Here is a 23,617-nt window from a genome sequence, read left to right as displayed (position 1 = left end):
GATGAGCCTGGATGTGCCTAGATGTGCCTCGATGTGCCTGGATGAGCCTGGGTGTGCCTGGATGTGCCTGGGTGTGCCTGGATGTGCCTCAATGTGCCTGGATGAGCCTGGGTGTGCCTGGATGAGCCGGGATGTGCCTGGATGAGCCTGGGTGTGCCTGGATGTGCCTGGATGAGCCTGGATGTGCATGGATGTGCCTGGATGTGCATGGATGAGCCTGGATGAGCCTGGGTGTGCCTGGATGAGCCTGGGTGAGCCTGGATGTGCCTGGATGTGCCTGGATGAGCCTGGATGTGCCTGGATGAGCCTGGATGTGCATGGATGTGCCTGGATGAGCCTGGATGTGCCTGGATGTGCCTGGATGTGCCTAGATGCGCCTGGATGCGCCTGGATGCGCCTGGATGAGCCTGGATGTGCCTGGATGTGCCTGTGTGTGCCTAGATGAGCCGGGATGTGCCTGTGTGTGCCTAGATGAGCCTGGGTGTGCCTGGATGTGCCTGGATGAGCCTGGATGTGCATAGATGTGCCTGGATGAGCCTGGATGTGCCTGGATGTGCCTGTGTGTGCCTAGATGAGCCGGGATGTGCCTGTGTGTGCCTAGATGAGCCTGGGTGTGCCTGGATGTGCCTGGATGTGCATAGATGTGCCTGGATGAGCCTGGATGTGCCTGTGCCTGGATGTTCCTGGATGAGCCTGAATGTGCCTAGATGTGCCTGGATGTGCCTGGATGAGCCTGGATGTGCCTGGATGTGCATAGATGTGCCTGGATGAGCCTGGATGTGCCTGGATGAGCCTGGATGTGCATAGATGTGCCTGGATGAGCCTGGATGTGCCTGGATGAGCCTGGATGTGCCTGGATGAGCCTGGATGTGCATAGATGTGCCTGGATGAGCCTGGATGTGCATAGATGTGCCTGGATGAGCCTGGATGAGCCTAGATGTGCCTGGATGTGCCTGGATGTGCCTGGATGAGCCTGGATGTGCCTGGATGAGCCTGGATGTGCATAGATGTGCCTGGATGTGCCTGGATGAGCCTGGATGTGCATAGATGTGCCTGGATGAGCCTAGATGTGCCTGGATGTGCCTAGATGTGCCTGGATGTGCCTGGATGTGCCTAGATGTGCCTGGATGTGCCTGGATGTGCATAGATGTGCCTGGATGAGCCTGGATGTGCATAGATGTGCCTGGATGAGCCTGGATGTGCCTAGATGTGCCTGGATGTGCCTGGATGTGCCTGGATGAGCCTGGATGTGCCTGGATGAGCCTGGATGTGCATAGATGTGCCTGGATGTGCCTGGATGAGCCTGGATGTGCATAGATGTGCCTGGATGAGCCTAGATGTGCCTGGATGTGCCTAGATGTGCCTGGATGTGCCTGGATGTGCCTGGATGTGCCTGGATGTGCCTGGATGTGCCTAGATGTGCCTGGATGTGCATAGATGTGCCTGGATGTGCCTGGATGAGCCTGGATGTGCATAGATGTGCCTGGATGTGCCTGGATGTGCCTAGATGTGCCTGGATGTGCCTAGATGTGCCTGGATGTGCCTGCTGATGTTCTCTATGTAGGGACTGATTCCTCTCAGTCTCTTTCTTTTTGTAGATGCTGAAAGAATAAACTCATTTTCTTGATTTATTATAATTTAGAATTTAATCTGTTTTATCATTACATACATAATTTAACATCATACACAGAAAAACTTCAGCTTCTCCATCTCAGTTAATGAAAAACTCTAGCCAACATTTTTTTCTTCTTGGTGGAGAAAAATTAAAACCTCCAGCAGGATTTTCCTGCCTCCCAGGCCAGAAAATCTGATAAAGTCTCCAACCTTTCCTCAAGCCATATATGAAACAAAAATGGTCTGGAGTTTTAATAATGGCAGTTCATTGGTGAGAAGAGATATAGTCCATTAGGCGGCGCTCCGGAAGGAGCAGGAAATTTCTTCAGACCCATGAAGAGAAGAGAACACTGAATAAACTGAGCCCCATGATGAGTCCCCCATACACTCCGCTCTGTAGATGGCGGGTCGATGCCCCATGGTGGTTGGTGGTGTTTGAGGCAACTCCGTACCTATTGTTACACAGATCGCCTTCGCAGCAATAGACTTCCGTTTCTGACCCTAAGTCTTCCAGGTCGCTGTTTTCGCAGTCTTCAACGCAGTCCCTGGTGACCATCAGTGATGATGTAGTGAAGGGGAAGCCTGAAATTCACAAAGAGAGGAAGAAAGAATTACCATTAAAAAAAAATGCTAGCTTTGGGTGGAGGGGTGAGGACCCTCATTGGAAGCCGTCTTACACTAACGCATTAAAAATGACATACAGTGAAGGAAATGTGTATTTGATCCCCTGCTGATGCTGAATGTTCGCCCCTCACACAGAAATGATCGGTCTAACAATGAAATGTTCGCCCCTCACACAGAAATGATCGGTCTAACAATGGAATGTTCGGTGTAACACTGAGAGACAGAATACAACAACAAATTCAGCAGAAATGCGTCTAACAAATGATGACTGATCTGTATGTTCAGGAGGGAAAGAAGGATTTGATCCCCTTCACAAAACATGACTTAGTACTTGGTGGTAAATCCCTTGTTGGCAATCACAGAGGTCAGACGTTTCCTGGAGTTGGCCCCCAGGTTTGCACACATCTCAGGAGGGATTTTGGCCCACTCCTCTTGGCAGATCCTCTCCAAGTCATTAAGGTTTGGTGGCCGACGTTTGGCAACTCGAACTTTCAGCTCCCTCCACAAATTTTCAATCGGATTAAGGTCCGGAGACTGTCTAGGCCACTCCAGGACTTTAATGTGCTTCTTCTTGAGCCGCTCCTTTGTTGCCTTGGCCGTGTGTTTTGGGTCATTGTCATACTGGAACACCCAACTACGGCCCATTTTCAATGCCCTGGCTGAGGGAAGAAGGTTCTCACCCAAGATTTGATGGTACATTGCCCCGTCCATCGTCCCTTTGATGCAATTCAGTTATCCTATCCCCTTAGCAGAAAAACATCCCCAAAGCAGAAAGTTTCCACCACCATGTTTGACAGTTGGGATGGTGTTCTTGGGGTCATAGGCAGCATTCCTTTTACCAGGACACACTACGTGATCAGTGGTGTATAAAATATCGTTGATAGTAGTAATAGAGATACAGCTACTATATATGGTATTCGACCCGTACAGCACCAAGGCTGGGGATCCTTGGTGATGTAATTTCCCATATTTGTTCAATAGAGATGATGTCATTGACCAAATTTGTTCAATAGAGATGATGTCATTGACCACATTTGTTCAATAGAGATGATGTCAATGACCACATTTGTTCAATAGAGATGATGTCATTGCCCATATTTGTTCAATAGAGATGATGTCATTGACCAAATTTGTTCAATAGAGATGATGTCATTGCCCATATTTGTTCAATAGAGATGATGTCATTGCCCATATTTGTTCAATAGAGATGATGTCATTGCCCATATTTGTTCAATAGAGATGATGTCATTGACCACATTTGTTCAATAGAGATGATGTCATTGACCATATTTGGTCAATTGGGATGAGCTAAGGGTGTGGACTGACACTTGAGCTCATCCCTACTGACCATATATGGTCAATGACATCATCTCTATTGAACAAATATGGTCAATGACATCACCGAGGATTCCCAGCCCTGTCTTCACATTACTGGATGCCTCGACTTACATGTATTTACATTGGGGGATAATAAGTGTGTCCGTGTGTTTATTTACTGTTTCTGGGATTGAATAATAAGAGGTACTAATGCACCCATGTACCCACTCCCCCTGGATATTTGGAGGCCTTTTATTATAAAGGGGCTTCCAGATTCCTTTATAAGTATCCCAACATCCCTTTTGAGACCCTTATCCCAAAATAGAAATCTTTTATATGTGTGTGTTGGGGGGGGGGGGGAAATTAAATCCCTCTGGAAGGTTCCCACACTGATGCTGAAAGGCACTTGGCCTGGTATGGTGCAGGAAGAGGGGGGTGCATGCTCTCCGTGCTCCCCGACTTTTATAGTTCTCCCACATCCTTTTTGAGGCCCTCAACATTGGAACAAGGCTCCTTTGAAATGGTGGAGGGAAGCTCTGACACTTCTTGCAAGCCCTACCAATGCTGAAATGTATGTGACCAGGTATGGTACAGGAAGAGCGGGGGGCGTATGCTCACCATCCTCCCTGTCTTTTGTAAGTTTCCCCATAACCCCCCACATCCATTTGAGGCTCTTGTCCCTCAACATGTAAAGAAGGTTCCTTTGCAAGGGTGGGGAGGGAGCTTTAACACTCCCTCTGGAGGGTTTCCCCGCTGATGTTGAAAGGTATGTGGCCTGGTATGGCACAGGAATAGGGAGTGCATGCTCGCCATCCTTTCTATCCTTTATAATCCCCGCTGATAACCCCCCTTTCCAATTTGAGGCTCTTATGTCTCAACATTAGAAGACTGCTCCTTTACAGTGGTGGAAGGATGCTTTGGCACTCTCTCTTGAAAGCTTTCCCCATCAATGTTGAAAGCTATGTGGCCTGGTATAGTACAGGAAGGGCGGGAAGGGGGGTGCATGCTTGCCATCCTCCCTGTTTTTTATAAGTCCCCCTACAACCCCCCCATCCTTTTTGAGGCCCTTATCCCTCAACATTTAAAGAAGGTTCCTTTGCAAGTGTGGGAAGGGAGCTTTGACTCTCTCTCTCTGGAAGTTTCCCCTTGAATGTTGAAGGGTATGTGACCTGGTATGCTACAGGTAGATGCAGAGGTGTATTTACCACAAGTCAAACAAGGCGGCATTTTTCAGGGGGGGACAGCACTACCCCTTGGAAGAAGGGACAGAAGAAGGGACACACGCGGCATGGGGACCTGGTGGGTTCTGAGAGATGCTGTGGGTTTGATGATGGTGTATGCACAGCCTGACTCTCGTTCCTGGGGATGTCCAGGGCTGTGAAGGTGTGTGTCTTTCTCTCTCTTGCCATCGGGGAAGGTGGCTGGTGTATGGGGAGCAGTGGTAATGGAAGGCTCGGGTGGAGGGCAGGGGTGCTCTTGGTCAATGGAAGGCTCTTTCTGCGAGGAGGTAGGAGAGAATTTTCGTGTTGCCTAGGGCACCACAAAACCTAAATACACCACTGAGTAGATTGGGTGTGTGCTCACCATCCTCCCTATCCTTTATAAGCCCCAACGTGTCCCAGAGTCTGCCAAAAATGCCGGTGTTTTCTCTCAATTTCAACCACTTTCATTCCACCGTGGATTGCAAGAATGATCAAATTTAATTCCCAGAAACTAAGCGATCCACCACCGAAAATGGAAAAAATCTACAATAATTTTAGTTATAGCTTTTTGGATTTTCCCATGGGTTCAGTTGGGATGACTTTGATCCATCTCCTTTGCGGTGCATCAACACCACCATTTATGTCTTTGTGATTTGGACAAGAATCAAAGGTTTGATCATTCTATCACATTGCCACATGTATGGCCAGAATCACACCACCCATTTATATACAGCCAGTATGACGCTGGTTGAGGCCACCATTGAATCAGGACGCTCACTCACCCATGTTTGGGCTCAGTTCGATAGTTCTACAGAATTTATAATTCTCTTCACAGGTCTTGATCTGATTGCAGTATTGTACTTCTTTCGGATTATAGCAGAAATAGCACTGGGTTCGGTTGTCCGTGGTAGCTGGTCGGAAAGACAGGATATGGGTTGGTAATGTGACAAAGCATACTATACATTCATACTTACAAACAGATAATTAAAGATCGTATACTTTCATAGAATGAATGAAAGTACAAACCATAGCTTTCATCCAAATTGTCCTAACAGAGCCCCTCAATAGAGAGAGAGCAGAAGGGGCTGGAAATGGCCACTACTCCGTACTCCTACTACTTGACCTCTCTGCGGCTTTTGATACGGTTGACCATCCCCTCCTCCTCAAAAAACTCCACTCTCTTGGCCTCAGAGATTCTGCTCTCTCGTGGTTCTCCTCCTACCTATCGCAGCACTCCTTCAATGTTACCTATAACGCTGCCTCCTCCTCTTCACTCCCTCTTTCTGTAGGGGTCCCTCAAGGTTCTGTCTTTGGACCCCTTCTTTTCTCCATCTACACCTCCTCCCTTGGTCACTTGATAAACTATCATGGCTTTAAGTACCATCTCTATGCTGATGATACACAAATCTATCTTTCTACCCCTCACCTCACCCCTTCAGTCTCCTCCTCACCTCACCCTTTCAGTCTCCTCTCCCATTACTAACCTACTAAGCGACATATCGGCATGGATGTCACTCCACTTCCTCAAACGCAATCTTTCCAAAACTGAGCTCTTATTATTCCCCCCAGCCCGTGCCCCCTCCCCTGACTTCTCCATCAAGATCAATAACACAATCATCATTCCCTCCCCTCATCCCAGGGTACTAGGTGTAATCCTAGACTCCCATCTGTCTTTTCAGCCCCAAATCCAATCACTGTCCAAATCTTGTAGACTTCACCTCCGCAACATCTCCAACCTCCGCAACATCTCCAACCTCCGCAACATCTCCAAGATACGGCCGTTCCTAATCTTGGAAACCACTAAGCAACTTATTCACTCCCTTGGTATATCTCGCCTTGACTATTTTAACTCCCTCCTCATTGGCCTGCCTCACTACAGGCTATCCCAGCAATGGGCAAACTACGGCCCGCGGGCCGTATACGGCCCGGCGGACTTTTTAATCCGGCCCGCGGAGCATGATACTGTCAGGAAGGCTGTCAGGATGTGTGTAGGCAGGGCAGCGTGACGAACGTGAGGGGAGCTAGGCTCCTCTCACAGTCCGCCCTGAAGACCGGTGTAGCATGAAAATCTGTCTCCTATGAGAATCTGTCCCCCTCGACGTATCTGCGCATGTGCCGGAGATCGCCGATCGGCTGCTAATGCCTGAAACTGGCACATGCGCAGATACGTCGAGGGGACAGATCCTCATAGGAGACAGATTTTCATGCTACACCGGAACGGCGCGGGAACACGGTAAGTGAATTGACACAGGGGGGACTTGGGAACATAATATGGGGGATGAATTAATATGGGGAATGAATTACTATAGGGGGGATGAATTACTATGGGGGATGAATTACTATAGGGGGGATGAATTACTATGGGGGATGAATTACTATATGGGGGATGAATTACTATATGGGGGATGAATTACTATAGGGGGGATGAATTACTATGGGGGGGATGAATTACTATATGGGGGATGAATTACTATGGGGGATTAATTACTATATGGGGGATGAATTACTATGGGGGATTAATTACTATATGGGGGATGAATTACTATGGGGGATTAATTACTATATGGGGGATGAATTACTATGGGGGATGAATTACTATATTGGGGATGAATTACTATATGGGGGATGAATTACTATATGGGGGATGAATTACTATGGGGGATGAATTACTATATGGGGGATAAATTACTATGGGGGATGAATTACTATATGAGGGATGAATTACTATGGGGGATGAATTACTACATGGGGGGTGAATTACTATGGGGGATGAATTACTATATGGAGGATGAATTACTATATGGGGGATGAATTACTATGGGGGATGAATTACTATAGGGGGGATGAATTACTATATGGGGGATGAATTACTATGGGGGATGAATTACTATGGGGGATGAATTACTATATGGGGGATGAATTACTATATGGGGGATGAATTACTATGGGGGATGAATTACTATATGGGGGATTAATTACTATATGGGGGATTAATTACTATGCTTACTATGGGGGAATATTACTATACTTACTATGGATGACACATACACATCATTCATCTACTCTTGGTCCGGCCCCCGGGTCCAATATATGAACCCATTGCGGCCCTCAAGTAAAAAAGTTTGCCCACCCCTGGGCTATCCCCTCTTCAGTCTATCATGAATGCTGCTGCCAGACTCATCCACCCTACTAAGGATTCTATATCTGCCACCCCTCTCTGCCAATCCCTCCACTGGCCTCCACTCAGTGTCCTCCATCCCTCTCTGCCAATCCTTCCACTGGCCTCCACTCAGTGTCCTCCACCCCTCTCTGCCAATGCTTCCACTGGCCTCCACTCAGTGTCCTCCACCCCTCTCTGTCAATCCCTCCACTGGCTTCCCGTTGCCCAACGGATAAAATTCAAAACATTAACAATAACATATAAAGCCATTTATAACTCCGCCCCAAAATACATCACCGATCTCGTCTCCAAATATCACCCAAACCATACACTCCGCTCCTTGCAAGACCTCCTTCTCTCTAGCTCCCTTGTCTCCTCCTCACATGCTCGTCTCCAGGACTTCTCCAGAGCTTCCCCCCTCCTCTGGAACTCTCTACCCCAATTTATCAGACTATCGCCTACTCTGCTCACTTTTAGGCGATCTCTGAAAACCTATCTCTTCAGGGAAGCCTATCCTGCCCTCAGCTAATAATGGAATCTTCTATTCCTCCTACCAGTCCATCCCCCACAGTTACTACCTTTTGTACCACTAGCCCCTCCCTCCTAGATTGTAAGCTCCCAGGATCAGGCCCTCCTAACCCTCTTGTATTGTACTGTATTGTTGCTGTATTGCCTCCCGTTATATTGTAAAGTGCTGAGCAAACTGTTGGCGCCATAAATCCTGTATAATAATAATCTAGCACTGAGATGGAAGTCCTACATGTCACCATTGGCATGTTGGGGTGGTGCATGGGGGGACCAAAGGCCACCAGTTTTATATGATGATTTTAACAAAGTGTTGCATGATGGAATTACTCTTGTGTAATGTGTGAGTTAGCACCCCTTGTGGCTGGAGGTCAAAGTGCTATTCTAAGCCCCACACCGGATGCATAAGTTCTTTTCACCTGTCTTGGCACTTACTATAAAGTCATTTCAAGGGAAAGGGTGCGAAAACCAGTTTTCCTCCACCAGGTCTTTACACTTACTCTCCAACCCAAAGACATAGAGGGAAGCTACTGTATACTTTGCAAAGCCTAGCACACTCGTGGTCCAGACCCAGTTCATAGGAGGGTTCCTCTATGCAGCAGGCTCTGACTTTTGGTCCCATCCGCTTAGACCATATAGCATCCCATCCACTCACCAATCCCTGCCCAGCACTGCCTGTGTTCCTGAACTGGCTGCTTTTCCTTTCTTTTACTGATTATCGAGGCTTTCTTCTCAGAGAATAGATGCAGGAACTCCCCCCTTCTGAATCACCCCTTGTCTCTGCTCCCTACACACCTATGAGCACCATCCTTTCCACTGCCTGCCCACCTACCAGTACCCCCCTTTTAATGAATACAGAACCAAGTATTTTGTGGTGTTAAGTAATTTGTATAAAATATAAAAATGAAGGAACGCTATCATTGAATATGTAAAAAGGAAATCAAGGGAGCAAAAATTGAAAACGACCGATTGCAAAAGATATCAGGACCAACCCCCAAAAATTCTTCCAATATATTAATAGTAGAAAGGTCCGGTCTGAGCATGTAGGCCCTTTATAGAATCATCTAGGGGGGGGGGGGGGGGGACAAAGAGAAGGATAATGTATGAAATCCCTTCTTCAGCTCTGTGTATACAAAGGAGCATGGGGGGGCTCTTGTCCATAATGGGGGGTGGTATTGACACAGCTCCAGATGATCCACATTGGCTCACAATTGATATGATCCAGAAATATTATAGAATAGAATAAAGGTGAATAAAGCCCCTGGACCGGATGGCAGACACCCACGGGGCCTTCAGCTCTGTCATTTCACAGCCATTGTTTCTCATTTTTAGGGACTCTTTAACCACTTCCAGTCCGGACACTTTTACCCCCTTCCTGTCCAGGGCAATTTTCAGCTTTCAGCGCTATCACACTTTGAATGACAATTGCGCGGTCATGCAACACTGCACCCATATGAATTTTTTACCATTTTTTTGAGACAGATAAAGGTTTATTTTGGTGGTATTTATTCACCGCCGGGATTTTAATTTTTTTTGCTATGTAAATGAAAAAGTCCAAACATTTTGAAAAAAAGTGTTTTTCTTATAAAATTTTGCAAATAAATAATCTTTCATCATAAATCTCGGCCAAAATGTATTCCGTTATCTTTTTAGTAAAAAAAAATAATAAGCCAAATTAGTTTATAACCAAAAATTATAATTTTTAAACATTTTTTTTACATTTTTATTTTATTTTTTTATATTATTATTTATGGGTTTTTTTGTTTTTTTTTTACATACTGTCATCCTAGCAGTAGTGTCACCATGGTGACACTGTACTACTTGTGGGGGGTGATGAAGATTTTTTTTTTTTTTTTACAGTGATTGCTTTTACACCCATATAGGATGTAAAAGCAATAATTTCTCTTTCTCTCTGTCTGCATTCTTGCAGCCATTGAGAACTACTGAGTGAGCTGTGATTGGTCACAGCTTGTCACATGGTACAAGGCTGTTGTGAATAGCCCTGTACCATGTGACCTCTGTGATCATTCACAGATTTCACATGTAGTAAGCAATGATGTCAGAAGTGACATCTTGCTTACTACTTTGCATGTGATCACTGATTGGCAAGTGGTTAATGACTGGCATAGTACCACTGGATTGGCATAAGGCCAATGTGGGACCATTATTTAAAAAGGGGTCAAAATCTTTCCCAAGTAATTACAGACCTGTTAGTGTAACTTCTATAGTTGGGAAGATACTGGAGAGTTTAATAAAAGACCACAGAGAGGAGTTCTGGCTGGAAACAAATATTTTAAGCAACAGACAACATGGATTCATGAAAGACAGAAGTTGTCACACAAAACTGATTGTTTTTTATGAGGAGGTGAGCAAAACCTTGGACAGAGGGGGGGCTGTGGGCGTGGTATACTTGGACAGAGGGGTGGCAGTGGACGTGGTATACTTGGACAGAGGGGTGGCGGTGGACGTGGTATACTTGGACAGAGGGGTGGCGGTGGATGTGGTGTACTTGGACAGAAGGGTGGCTCTGGATGTGGTATACTTGGACAGAAGGGTGGCTCTGGATGTGGTATACTTGGACAGAAGGGTGGCTGTGGATGTGGTATACTTGGACAGAAGGGTGGCTCTGGATGTGGTATACTTGGACAGAGGGGTGGCGGTGGATGTGGTGTACTTGGACAGAGGGGTGGCTGTGGATGTGGTATACTTGGACAGAAGGGTGGCTCTGGATGTGGTATACTTGGACAGAGGGGGGCTGTGGATGTGGTGTACTTGGACAGAGGGGTGGCTGTGGATGTGGTATACTTGGACAGAAGGGTGGCTCTGGATGTGGTATACTTGGACAGAGGGGGGCTGTGGATGTGGTGTACTTGGACAGAAGGGTGGCTGTGGACAGGTATACTCTGACTGTCTTTCACTCATTTTGCATTTGGCTAGGGTCAGTGTCACTACTGGTAGGATGTAACATGGTTCAGCATGACCATTATGGTGGTGGGTCAGTGATGGTCTGGGGAGGCATATCCATGGAGGGACACACAGACCTCTACAGGCTAGACAATGGCACCCTGACTGCCATTAGGTATCGGGATGAAATCCTTGGACCCATTGTCATACACTATGCTGGTCCAGAGCAGGGGCGGACTGACCATTTGGAAACTCGGGCACTGCCCGAGGGCCCAGGGTCAGTAGGGGGCTCCATGAGATGCCCTTGGTACCTTTTTCATAGGCTTTTTTGAGTTTGGGCAAGGACACAGGGGCCTCATGATCCCCTATTGCCCGGGGGCCCCATGAGTTGTCAGTCCGCCCCTGTTCCAGAGCAATACAAAACAGCATGTTGGTGCTGACAGAGGAGAGATCTGTATTGCTTATACACTCTTGTCAGAAACCAGTAAATATAATCCATATATCTTTTTGTCAGGAAGCTGTGAAACTAATAAATATATCCACATGGTCTTCTTTTAGAGAAGCTAGAAAACCAGTAAATGTATCCACAGTCTTCAGGTGAAGAAGCTATGAGATTAGTATAAGTCCAAGAAGAATATCTTCAACCTGTGCTTGTGAAGAATATACACTCACCGGCCACTCTATTGATTCCACCTGGCTAGTCCCGGGTTGGACCCCCTTTTGCCTTCATTCTTGGTGGAATAGATTCAACAAGGTGTTGGAAACATTCCTCAGAGATTTTGATCCATATTGACATGATGGCATCATGCAGTTGCTGCAGATTTGTCGGCTGCATATCCATGAACCATTGATACAAGGCAAGATGGATCCACCACACCATGACACCCCCACCACCAGCCTGAACCGTTGATACAAGGCAGGATGGATCCACCACACCATGACACCATCACCACTAGCCTGAACCATTAATACAAGGCAGGATGGATCCATGACACCACCACCACCAGCCTGAACCGTTGATACAAGGCAGGATGGATCCACCACACCATGACACCACCAGCAGCCTGAACCGTTGATACAAGACAGGATGGATCCACCACACCATGACACCACCACCTGCCTGAACCCTTGATACAAGGCAGGGTGGATCCACCACACCATGACACCACCAGCCTGAACCATTGATACAAGGCAGGATGGATCCATGATTTCATGTTGTTTATGAAAAATTCTGACCCTACCATCTGAATGTGGCAGCTGAAACCAACATTCATCAGACCAGGCAATGTTTATCCAATCTTCTATTGTCCAATTTTGGTGATCCTGTGCGAATTGTAGGTTCCATTTCCTGTTCTTAGCTGACAGGAGTAGCACCTGGTGCGGTCTTCTGCTGCTGTAGCCCATCTGCTTCAAGGTTCCACGTGTTGTACATTCAGAGATGGTATTCTGCATACCTTGGTTGTAACAAGTGATTATTTGAGTTACTGTTGCCTTTCTGTCACCTGGAACCAGTCTGCCCATTCTCCTCTGACCTCTGACACCAACAAGGCATTTTCCTCCACACAACTGCCGCTCACTGGATATTTTCTCTTTTTCGGACCATTCTCTGTAAACCCTACAGATGGTTGTAGTGAAAATCCCAGTAGATCAGCAATTTTTGAAATACTCAGAGCAGCCCGTCTGGCACCAACAACCATGCCACGTTCAAAGTCACTTAAATCCCCTTTCTTCCCCATTCTGATGCTTGGTTCGAACGTCAGCAAGTCATGGACCTAATAAAGTGGCCGGTGAGTGTCTATATCCAGTGGAGAAACTATGAAACCAGCAAATTTCTTCCCATAGACTTCAATTGATGAAACTGTGAACCCGGTACATTTATCCACATAGTCTTCTTGTAGAGCAGCTATAAAACCAATAAATATATCTAGAGATTCTTCAAGTGGAGAAGCTATGAAACCAGCAAATGTTGTATATCCAGGTAGTCCTCTCGCAGAGACGTCTGGCACCTTGGCTCTTGAACCTGATGACCACTAGTGGAGAGATAAACCCCTTGGACCGTTCAGGATTGAAGTTATGAAATGTTGCACTAGGGGGCTAGTCCTTGTGTGAGTAGCAATGCCCCAAATGTGTTCCTCTAATCTACCGGGCAACTCCCGATCCATCTAGGCCACTTATAGCTCACAACACGGGCAACAGATCTGATTCACCACTTTCAAGGTCTTACGGTTGAGAAATGACCTGATCTGGTAGCTGCAGGTTGAACCAGCGCTGGAAAATGTCCTAGACTCATCCACACAAGGGAAAATCCACACCAACCCATTCCTTGGGGGCGGCACAGTGGCTTAGTGGTTAGCACTTCTGCTGTGCAGTAAGTGGGTCATGGGTTCAATTCCCAAACATGGTGCTTCCTGCATGGAGTTTGCATGTTCTCCCTGTGCTTGCATGGGTTTCCTCCAGGCACTCCAGCTTCCTCCCACACTCCAAAGACATGCTGGTAGGTTAAATGGCTCCTGTCTAAATTGTCCTAGTTTCATCCCTGGCCATGTGGGGTCTCCTGCATGGTGGGGGTTGGGGAAAGACCTGGCAACCTACCCTGTAAAATAATTGCTAAGAGAATTCATGGAAAAAGTCACTTACGGGTGACAGTCCATCCAATCACCAAGGGTCAGATATGACTGAATGGATAGATAGACATTCCTTGGAATCCCTGTCACTGGTATCCCTGGATTTGGTCCAGTTGATCTCTTTAACCCCTCCCCCTCCAGAGGATTCCCTTCCTGACCAGGCCATGTTTTGCGGTACAGCGCTGCCTTACTTTAACTGACAATTGCGCGGTCATGCAACGCCGCACCCAAATTAAATTTATGTCTTTTTTTCCTTTCAAATTGAGCTTTTTTGGAGGTATTTGATCCCCTGTGCGTTTTTAATTTTTTTGCGCTATAAACAAAAAAAAAGACCGACAATTTTGAGAAAAAAAACAATATTTTAGACGTTTTGCTATGAAACACGTACAATTAAAAATTTTTAAAAAATCAAATTTCGTCATAAATTTCAGCCAAAATGTATTCTGCTCCGTGTCTTCGCTAAAAAATAATCCCAATACGTGTAAATTAATTGGTTTAAGTGAAAGTTATAGCGTTTACAAATGGCGGGAAAGATAATGTGATTTTTTTTTCATAACTTGTGATGGCGGCGATCAGCGACTTATAGCGGGACTGCGGCGAACATTCTGACACTGGGAGGAACTGACTTGGTGTCAATGACACCCATAAAGGCTGTAAGAGGAATCATTTCTCCTCTCTGGCTGCATTCCTGCAGCCATTGAGAAATACTGTGAGAGCTGTGATTGGTCACAGCTTGTCACATGGTACAAGGCTGTTGTGAATGGCCCTGTACCATGTGATCTCTGTGATCAATCATAGATTTCACACGTAGTAAGCAATGATGTCAGAAGTGACATTTTGCTTACTACTCTGCATGTGATCACTGATTGGCCAATCAGTGATCACATGATCAGGACCTCGCACAGAGGTCCCGTACAGCGATCGGTGTTCTGCTGTGTCCTGCACGTTCCCATGGAGCACACACAAGCAAGGAATCGGGGAGGTCATTTATAAACGGCCACCCGCCCCTGCACTGCCACGTATATAAACGGACGGACGGGAAGTGGTTAAACTAGAAGAAGCGCTTAAAGTGGAACTGCGCTGCATCTGAGCACCACAAACCAAAAATGCTATTTAATTCATTATTAACATTCAAGGCAATCTCCCCCATCCATCCATTCATCCATCCATCCATTGGTGTCTCCACGCTTTATTTTGCTGAGAAACCATTTTGAAAAGCACCTCCTGGCATTTCTGGCCATGGCCATCTTGAGTAAGGGCAGATGATTAGTGTAGCATTTACTTCCTGTGATCCATCTGCCCTTAGCTCAGGCACTGGCTGAGCTGAAAACCCTCCCCTCCTGAAGACTCCTGGGATGTTATGACCTTATTTGCCTAGGCATGGAAACCAGGAAGTAACTGAAGAAATGTAAAAAAAAAAGTTGAAAACAAGTAAATATGATGGACTTTCCTATCTATTTACTAATGCTGGCGGCCTAAGGAATATAAATAGTTCATGTTGGCTGAGAGACCGGAGTTCCACTTTAAGAGGCTATATTTTATTTATTTTATTACAGGTACTTATATAGCGCCATCAATTTACACCGCGCTTTACATATACAGGCGTACCTCGGTTTACGAATGTAATGCGTTCTGCGGGACTTTTTGTATTGCGAAAAATTCATAAACCGAAACGCGGTTTTCTGTAGGAATGCACTGAAAACCAATCAAGTCAGAAAAAAGTCAAAAAAAGTTTTATCTGTTCAAAACTCTTTATAAAGTGCACTTTAAAGGCATAAATACTGTCCAGGGACATGATTTAAAAAAAATGTGTAAATGTACTGAAAACCAATGAATCCGTTTGTAAATCGAGCCATTATTTTCAATGGATTTCCATTCGTAAACTGAAAATTACGTTGACCGAGGCGTTTGTAAACCGAGGTGCGCCTGTACCTAGATCAAAGTTTAATCTAGGTCAGTGCCAGGGTTAGTGTTTGGTGCAAGGACAGGGTCAAAGGTCAGGGTCAGTTTTTTTTGGGGGGGGGTGGTCAGGACTTTTTTAATTTTGAAATTATTATCAGTGTCAGTGTATTTTAGGTAGGATAAAAAAAAAGCGAAATGCGCCCTATTGTTTCTGTGATGTACTACGGGTACAAACAACTAACATACACCTACTGTATGTGGTATCGCTGCAATCATCAAACACCCCCACACCATAATCCCTCCTCCACCAAACTGTACACTTGGCACAATGCAGTCAGGTAAGTACCGTTCTCCTGGCAACCGCCAAACCCAGACACGTCCATCGGATTGCCAGACAGAGAAACGTGATTGGTCACTCCTGAGAACACGTCTCCCCTGCTCTAGAGTCCAGTGGTGGCGTGCTTTACACCACGGCATCCGACGCTTTGCATTGCACTTGGTGATGGAAGGCTTGGATGCAGCTGCTCGGCCATGGAAACCCATTCCATGAAGCTCTCTACGCACTGTTGTTGGGCTCATCTGAAGGCCACACCAAGTTTGGAGGTCTTTAGCTATTGACTCTGCAGACAGTTGGTGACTTCTGCGCACTGTGCGCTTCAGCATGCGCTGACCCCGCCCTGTCATGTGACGTGGCCTACCACTTGGTGGCTGAGTGGCTGTTGTTCCCAGTTACTTCCACTTTGTTATAATCCACTAACAGTTGAGCGTGGAATATTTAGTAGCCAGGAAATGTCACGGATGGACTTATTGCCCAGATGGCCACCTATCACGGGACCACGCTTGGAGTCACTGAGCTCCTGAGAGCGACCCATTCTTTCACCAATGTTTGTAGAAGCCGTCTGCATGCCTAGGGGCTGGATTGTATACACCTGTGTCCATGGAGGGGATTGGAACACCTGAATCACATGATCTGGAGGGGATTGGAACACCTGAATCACATGATTGGGAGGAGATTGGAACACCTGAATCACATGATATGGAAGGGATTGGAACACCTGAATCACATGATATGGAGGGGATTGAAACATCCGAATCACATGATATGGAGGGGATTGGAACACCTGAATCACATGATATGGAGGGGATTGGAACACCTGAATCACATGATATGGAAGGGATTGAAACACCCGAATCACATGATATGGAGGGGATTGAACCACCTGAATCACATGATATGGAGGGGATTGGAACACCTGAATCACATGATATGGAGGGGATTGGAACACCTGAATCACATGATATGGAGGGGATTGGAACACCTGAATCACATGATTTGGAGGGCGGGCCCAATACTTTTGGCAATATAGTGTATTTACTGGTTTCATACCTTCTCTACAAGAATACTATGTTGATATGTTTACTGAGTTCATAGTCTCTCCACTTGAAGACTATGTGGATATACAGTATTTACTGGGGTGATAACTTCTCCACAAGAATCCAATGATTTGGAGGGGCGTTCCAATACTTTTGGCAATATAGTGTACCTCTATCTGCATCAAGTCACTTCCAAAGCACTAATCAATATGATGAAGATAAGACAAAATGTTACTTAAATGCTGTTCCTCAATATTCTTGTATTACATAGTTAGTCTGGCTGAAAAAAGACAAAAGTCCATCCAGTTCAACCATAGAAAAAAAAAAGTTATAATCCTACACCCACAGTTGATCCAGAGAAAGGCAAAAAAAACCCCAGCAAAGTACGATCCAATTTGCTCCTGCTGGGAAAAAATTCCTTCCTGATTCCCGAGAGGCAATCGGATATTCCCTGGATCAACTTTACCTATAAATGTTATATCCAGTTATATTCTGTGTATCCAAGAAAGAATCCAGGACTTTCCTACAGCAATCCACTGAGCTGGCCACACCCAACTCTGGAGGGAGTCTATTCCACATTCTCACAGCTCTTACTGTGAAGAAACCTTTCCGTGTTTGGAGATTACATTTCTTTTCCTCCAGACGTAAAGAGCGCCCCCTTGTCCTCTGTGATGACCTCGGGGGATAACTACACCGAGTTCACTATATGAACCACCGATGTATTTATACATGGAGATCATATCCCCCCTTATGTATTATACATGGAGATCATATCCCCCCTTATGTATTATACATGGAGATCATATCCCCCCCTTATGTATTATACATGGAGATCATATCCCCCCCTTATGTATTATACATGGAGATCATATCCCCCCTTATGTATTATACATGGAGATCATATCCCCCCTTATGTATTATACATGGAGATCATATCCCCCCTTATGTATTATACATGGAGATCATATCCCCCCTTATGTATTATACATGGAGATCATATCCCCCCTTATGTATTATACATGGAGATCATAATCCCCCCTTATGTATTATACATGGAGATCATATCCCCCCCCCCTTATGTATTATACATGGTGATCATATCCCCCTTATGTATTATACATGGAGATCATATCCCCCCTTATGTATTATACATGGAGATCATATCCCCCCTTATGTATTATACATGGAGATCATATCCCCCCTTATGTATTATACATGGAGATCATATCCCCCCTTATGTATTATACATGGAAATCATATCCCCCCCTTATGTATTATACATGGAGATCATATCCCCCCTCATGTATTATACATGGAGATCATATCCCCCCTTATGTATTATACATGGAGATCATATCCCCCTTATGTATTATACATGGAGATCATATCCCCCTTATGTATTATACATGGAGATCATATCCCCCCTTATGTATTATACATGGAGATCATATCCCCCCTTATGTATTATGCATGAAGATCATATCCCCCCCTTATGTATTATACATGGAGATCATATCCCCCCTTATGTATTATACATGGAGATCATATCCCCCCTTATGTATTATACATGGAGATCATATCCCCCCCTTATGTATTATACATGGAGATCATATCCCCCCTTATGTATTATACATGGAGATCATATCCCCCCCTTATGTATTATACATGGAGATCATATCCCCCCCTTATGTATTATACATGGTGATCATATCCCCCCTTATGTATTATACATGGAGATCATATCCCCCCTCATGTATTATACACGGAGATCATATCCCCCCTTATGTATTATACATGGAGATCATATCCCCCCTTATGTATTATACATGGAGATCATATCCCCCTTATGTATTATACATGGAGATCATATCCCCCTTATGTATTATACATGGAGATCATATCCCCCCTTATGTATTATACATGGAGATCATACCCCCCCCTTATGTATTATACATGGAGATCATATCCCCCCCTTATGTATTATACATGGAGATCATATCCCCCCTTATGTAATATACATGGTGATCATATCCCCCCTTATGTATTATACATGGAGATCATATCCCCCCTTATGTATTATACATGGAGATCATATCCCCCCTTATGTATTATACATGAAGATCATATCCCCCCCTTATGTATTATACATGGTGATCATATCCCCTCCCATATGTATTATACATGGAGATCATATCCCCCTTATGTATTATACATGGAGATCATATCCCCCCCCCCTTATGTATTATACATGGAGATCATATCCCCCCCTTATGTATTATACATGAAGATCATATCCCCCCTTATGTATTATACATGGAGATCATATCCCCCCTTATGTATTATACATGGAGATCATATCCCCCCCCCTTATGTATTATACATGGAGATCATATCCCCCCTTATGTATTATACATGGAGATCATATCCCCCCTTATGTATTATACATGGAGATCATATCCCCCCTTATGTATTATACATGGAGATCATATCCCCCCTTATGTATTATACATGGAGGTCATATCCCCCCCCCCTTATGTATTATACATGGAGATCATATCCCCCCCTTATGTATTATACATGGAGATCATATCCCCCCTTATGTATTATACATTATGTATTCTATAATCATCTTCCATTTATTGTCCTATTATATTGGTTTATGAACCTTCTACTGCAAATATATTAAATACAAATGCTTAAAGACCACCAGGGGTGGGGGTGGGGGGGATACTTGGAAACCCATTCTCTATCTCCCTGACCACCATTGTTTTTTCTTTGTTTCCTTTATTGACTTCCCTTCTTCGATACCCTCATGTCATGGTAGTTTCCCACAGTTAGGCTCAGTTTCCCCTTTGTGAAGCGTATTTCTAGAAGCGCCTCAACATGAGAGTTCCTATCGTATCCTTTGGTGCTTCTTCACACCCTGAGTGTCGCGTAGCTGGAAACTTGTCCCTCAAAGCTCAGAAGAGTCCAGAGCCGCGTGTTGTTTACTCCTATAGACTTCAATAGGAGCGTCTGAAAAGTGTCCGGAAAATTGTTTATCCACCTGATTTATTGCTTTTCCTGCTAACCAGCTTTCCATTGGATGAAACAAAAAATGCTCAAGTATGAAAATGCCTGAAGAACGCAAATTTAGAAAATGCTCAAAAAACACTTAAAGAAGCTCAAGTGTGAACCAGAACTTATTGGGTTTGTGTGATTGTATGAAACTATGCTCAGCAAACGCATTAAAATGACTCTGTACACCCCCCCCCAATCTCTTCTAGCTCCTGTATCCTCCCTTATACCCCAATAGATTGTAAGCTCTTCTACCTCCTGTATCCTCCTTATATCCTAATAGATTGTAAGCTCTTCTACCTCCTGTATCCTCCTGTATACCCTAATAGATTGTAAACTCTTCTACCTTCTGTATCCTCCCGTATACTCTAATAGATTGTAAGCTCTTCTACCTTCTGTATCCTCCCGTATACTCTAATAGATTGTAAGCTCTTCTACCTCCTGTATCCTCCCTTATACCCTAATAGATTGTAAGCTCTTCTACCTCCTGTATCCTCCTTATACCCCAATAGATTGTAAGCTCTTCTACCTCCTGTATCCTCCTTATATCCTAATAGATTGTAAGCTCTTCTACCTCCTGTATCCCCCCTTATACCATAATAGATTGTAAACTCTTCTACCTTCTGTATTCTCCCGTATACTCTAATAGATTGTAAGCTCTTCTACCTTCTGTATCCTCCCTTATACCCTAATAGATTGTAAGCTCTTCTACCTCCTGTATCCCCCCTTATACCCTAATAGATTGTAAGCTCTTCTACCTCCTGTATCCTCCTGTATACCCTAATAGATTGTAAACTCTTCTACCTCCTGTATCCTCCCGTATACCCTAATAGATTGTAAGCTCTTCTACCTCCTGTATCCTCCTGTATACCCTAATAGATTGTAAGCTCTTCTACCTTCTGTATCCTCCCTTATACCCTAATAGATTGTCAGCTCTTCTACCTTCTGTATCCTCCTGTATACCCTAATAGATTGTAAGCTCTTCTACCTTCTGTATCCTCCTTATACCCCAATAGAGTGTAAGCTCTTCTACCTCCTGTATCCTCCTTATATCCTAATAGATTGTAAGCTCTTCTACCTCCTGTATCCTCCTTATACCCCAATAGATTGTAAGCTCTTCTACCTCCTGTATCCTCCTTATATCCTAATAGATTGTAAGCTCTTCTACCTCCTGTATCCCCCCTTATACCCTAATAGATTGTAAGCTCTTCTACCTTCTGTATCCTCCCGTATACCCTAATAGATTGTAAGCTCTTCTACCTCCTGTATCCTCCCTTATACCCTAATAGATTGTAAGCTCTTCTACCTCCTGTATCCTCCCTTATACCCTAATAGATTGTAAGCTCTTCTACCTTCTGTATCCTCCCGTATACCCTAATAGAGTGTAAGCTCTTCTACCTTCTGTATCCTCCCTTATACCCTAATAGATTGTAAGCTCTTCTGCCTCCTGTATCTTCCTTATACCCTAATAGATTGTAAGCTCTTCTACCTCCTGTATCCTCCCGTATACCCTAATAGACTGTAAGCTCTTCTGCCTCCTGTATCCTCCCTTATATCCTAATAGATTGTAAGCTCTTCTACCTCCTGTATCCCCCCTTATACCCTAATAGAGTGTAAGCTCTTCTACCTCCTGTATCCTCCCTTATATCCTAATAGATTGTAAGCTCTTCTACCTTCTGTATCCTCCCTTATACCCTAATAGATTGTAAGCTCTTCTACCTACTGTATCCTCCCTTATATCCTAATAGATTGTAAGCTCTTCTACCTTCTGTATCCTCCCTTATACCCTAATAGATTGTAAGCTCTTCTACCTCCTGTATCCCCCTTATACCCTAATAGATTGTAAGCTCTTCTTCCTTCTGTATCCTCCTTATACCCCAATAGATTGTAAGCTCTTCTACCTCCTGTATCCCCCTTATACCCTAATAGATTGTAAGCTCTTCTACCTCCTGTATCCCCCTTATACCCTAATAGATTGTAATTCCTGTCTTTGTAAAATTCAATTAAAAAAAGATCCAAAAAAAAGTATAAGACAAATCTACAAAATCAAGGTCACTTCTACTGTTACACAATTACAAAAATAAAACCGCAAAAGAAAGAAAAATCTTCCATTTGATATGAGAAATATTTCCAGATGTAAAAATTGTCAGATTTCCCGGCCAGTCCAGAAGTCCATCCATTGATGGTGTTGCCGCTGTCCCTCGGTGATCATTGTCCTCTTGTTGCTTTTTTTTTAATAATCTCCGAATCCTGCGCTCACTACGACGGAACGTTTCCATCTCTGCAAGAATTCAACTGAAAATACCAAAAATCCAATTCCCAAAGTGTGCAAACTTCTTACCTGCAACTAAAGAAAACACTGAAGCGAGCAGCCAGGAGATCAGCGCCTTCATCTTGGAGAGTCTCTGCAGAAGAATAAAAAAAGAAATGCCCCCATATAAAGTTTTATAGGTCCCGCCCACAATGCCTCATTAACATAAAACTCAGTTCAGAGGAAAAAAATGTGACCGAATTCTATCCGAGTTGGAGGTGTTTGCTGTGAGGTGTGATTGTTGTATAACATGTCCTAGGAGTGCCTGAGCCGTGATTACCCAACTTCCCTGACACCGGTGTCACTGCTTCCCATACATCTCTATGGCTGAGAGTGAATGTGAGGTTAGCATTGCGTCACGCCAGTCACATATTATATATTTTATATCAGTGGTTCTCAACCTTCCTAATGCCGCGACCCTTTAATACAGTTCCTCATGTTGTGGTGACCCCAACCATAAAATTATTTATCCAGTAATTATAATTCATGAGTGTCGTTTTATCTCCAATACTGCTGCTTTCAACACAGTAGCTGCTTTCTACACAGTAGCTGCTTTCAACACAGTAGCTGCTTTCTACACAGTAGCTGCTTTCAACACAGTAGCTGCTTTTAACAGAGTAGCTGCTTTCAACACAGTAGCTGCTTTTAACAGAGTAGCTGCTTTCAACACAGTAGCTGCTCTTTACACATCGGAAATATGTGTTTTCTGATGGTCTTAGGGGACCCCTGTGGAAGGGTCGTTCGACCCCCAAAGGGGTCGCGACCCACAGGTTGAGAACCACTGTTTTATATAGTCACGTATTATTGCAGACGGCTGATTGGACGCTTCAGCAGCAACCCCGGATAGGATGTGTTCAAAGATTTAACTTCACTGCCTTCATCCTACAGGACTTCCCTCCAGGTGTGCAAATCCTTCTGCACTCCCTACAATAGTCCGCCACATGATTTCTATCATCAGATTTGGGCGGAAAACCTTCTGTATCCTCCCCTATACCCTAATAGA

At 44.6% G+C, this 23,617-nt stretch overlaps 1 protein-coding gene across 1 annotated transcript; it reads right to left on the bottom strand.

Moving 5' to 3' along the window:
• Window positions 1–1,627: 1,627 nt before the first annotated feature.
• On the bottom strand, window positions 1,628–22,798 carry LOC149435323 (ly6/PLAUR domain-containing protein 2-like). Its single transcript, XM_089662790.1, has 3 exons — window positions 22,645–22,798; window positions 5,540–5,668; window positions 1,628–2,196 (listed from the first exon to the last, which is right to left on the bottom strand). The coding sequence occupies exons 1-3, from the start codon at window positions 22,694–22,696 to the stop codon at window positions 1,940–1,942; spliced, it is 438 nt and encodes a 145-aa protein (XP_089518916.1). The 5' UTR covers window positions 22,697–22,798; the 3' UTR covers window positions 1,628–1,939.
• Window positions 22,799–23,617: the final 819 nt, after the last annotated feature.

The sequence above is a fragment of the Staurois parvus genome, unplaced genomic scaffold, assembly GCF_062004578.1.
Source record: "Staurois parvus isolate SC_StPar_1 unplaced genomic scaffold, SC_StPar_1.0 ptg001542l, whole genome shotgun sequence".
In the NCBI taxonomy this organism is placed as follows: Eukaryota; Metazoa; Chordata; class Amphibia; order Anura; family Ranidae; genus Staurois; species Staurois parvus.
Note: the sequence above shows the minus strand (reverse complement) of the source record. Positions and strands in the feature narration are given on the sequence as shown.

What these genes read in the sequence shown, in the direction of transcription:
- LOC149435323 (XM_089662790.1), bottom strand. Translation starts at nt 22,696, where the DNA reads ATGAAGGCGCTGATCTCCTGGCTGCTCGCTTCAGTGTTTTCTTTAGTT. An exon ending in AGTGTTTTCTTTAGTTGCAG is followed by an intron (nt 5,669 to 22,644) that starts GTAAGAAGTTTG and finishes CTTTCCGACCAG; the next exon opens with CTACCACGGACAACCGAACC. An exon ending in CGAACTGAGCCCAAACATGG is followed by an intron (nt 2,197 to 5,539) that starts GTGAGTGAGCGT and finishes TGTGAATTTCAG; the next exon opens with GCTTCCCCTTCACTACATCA.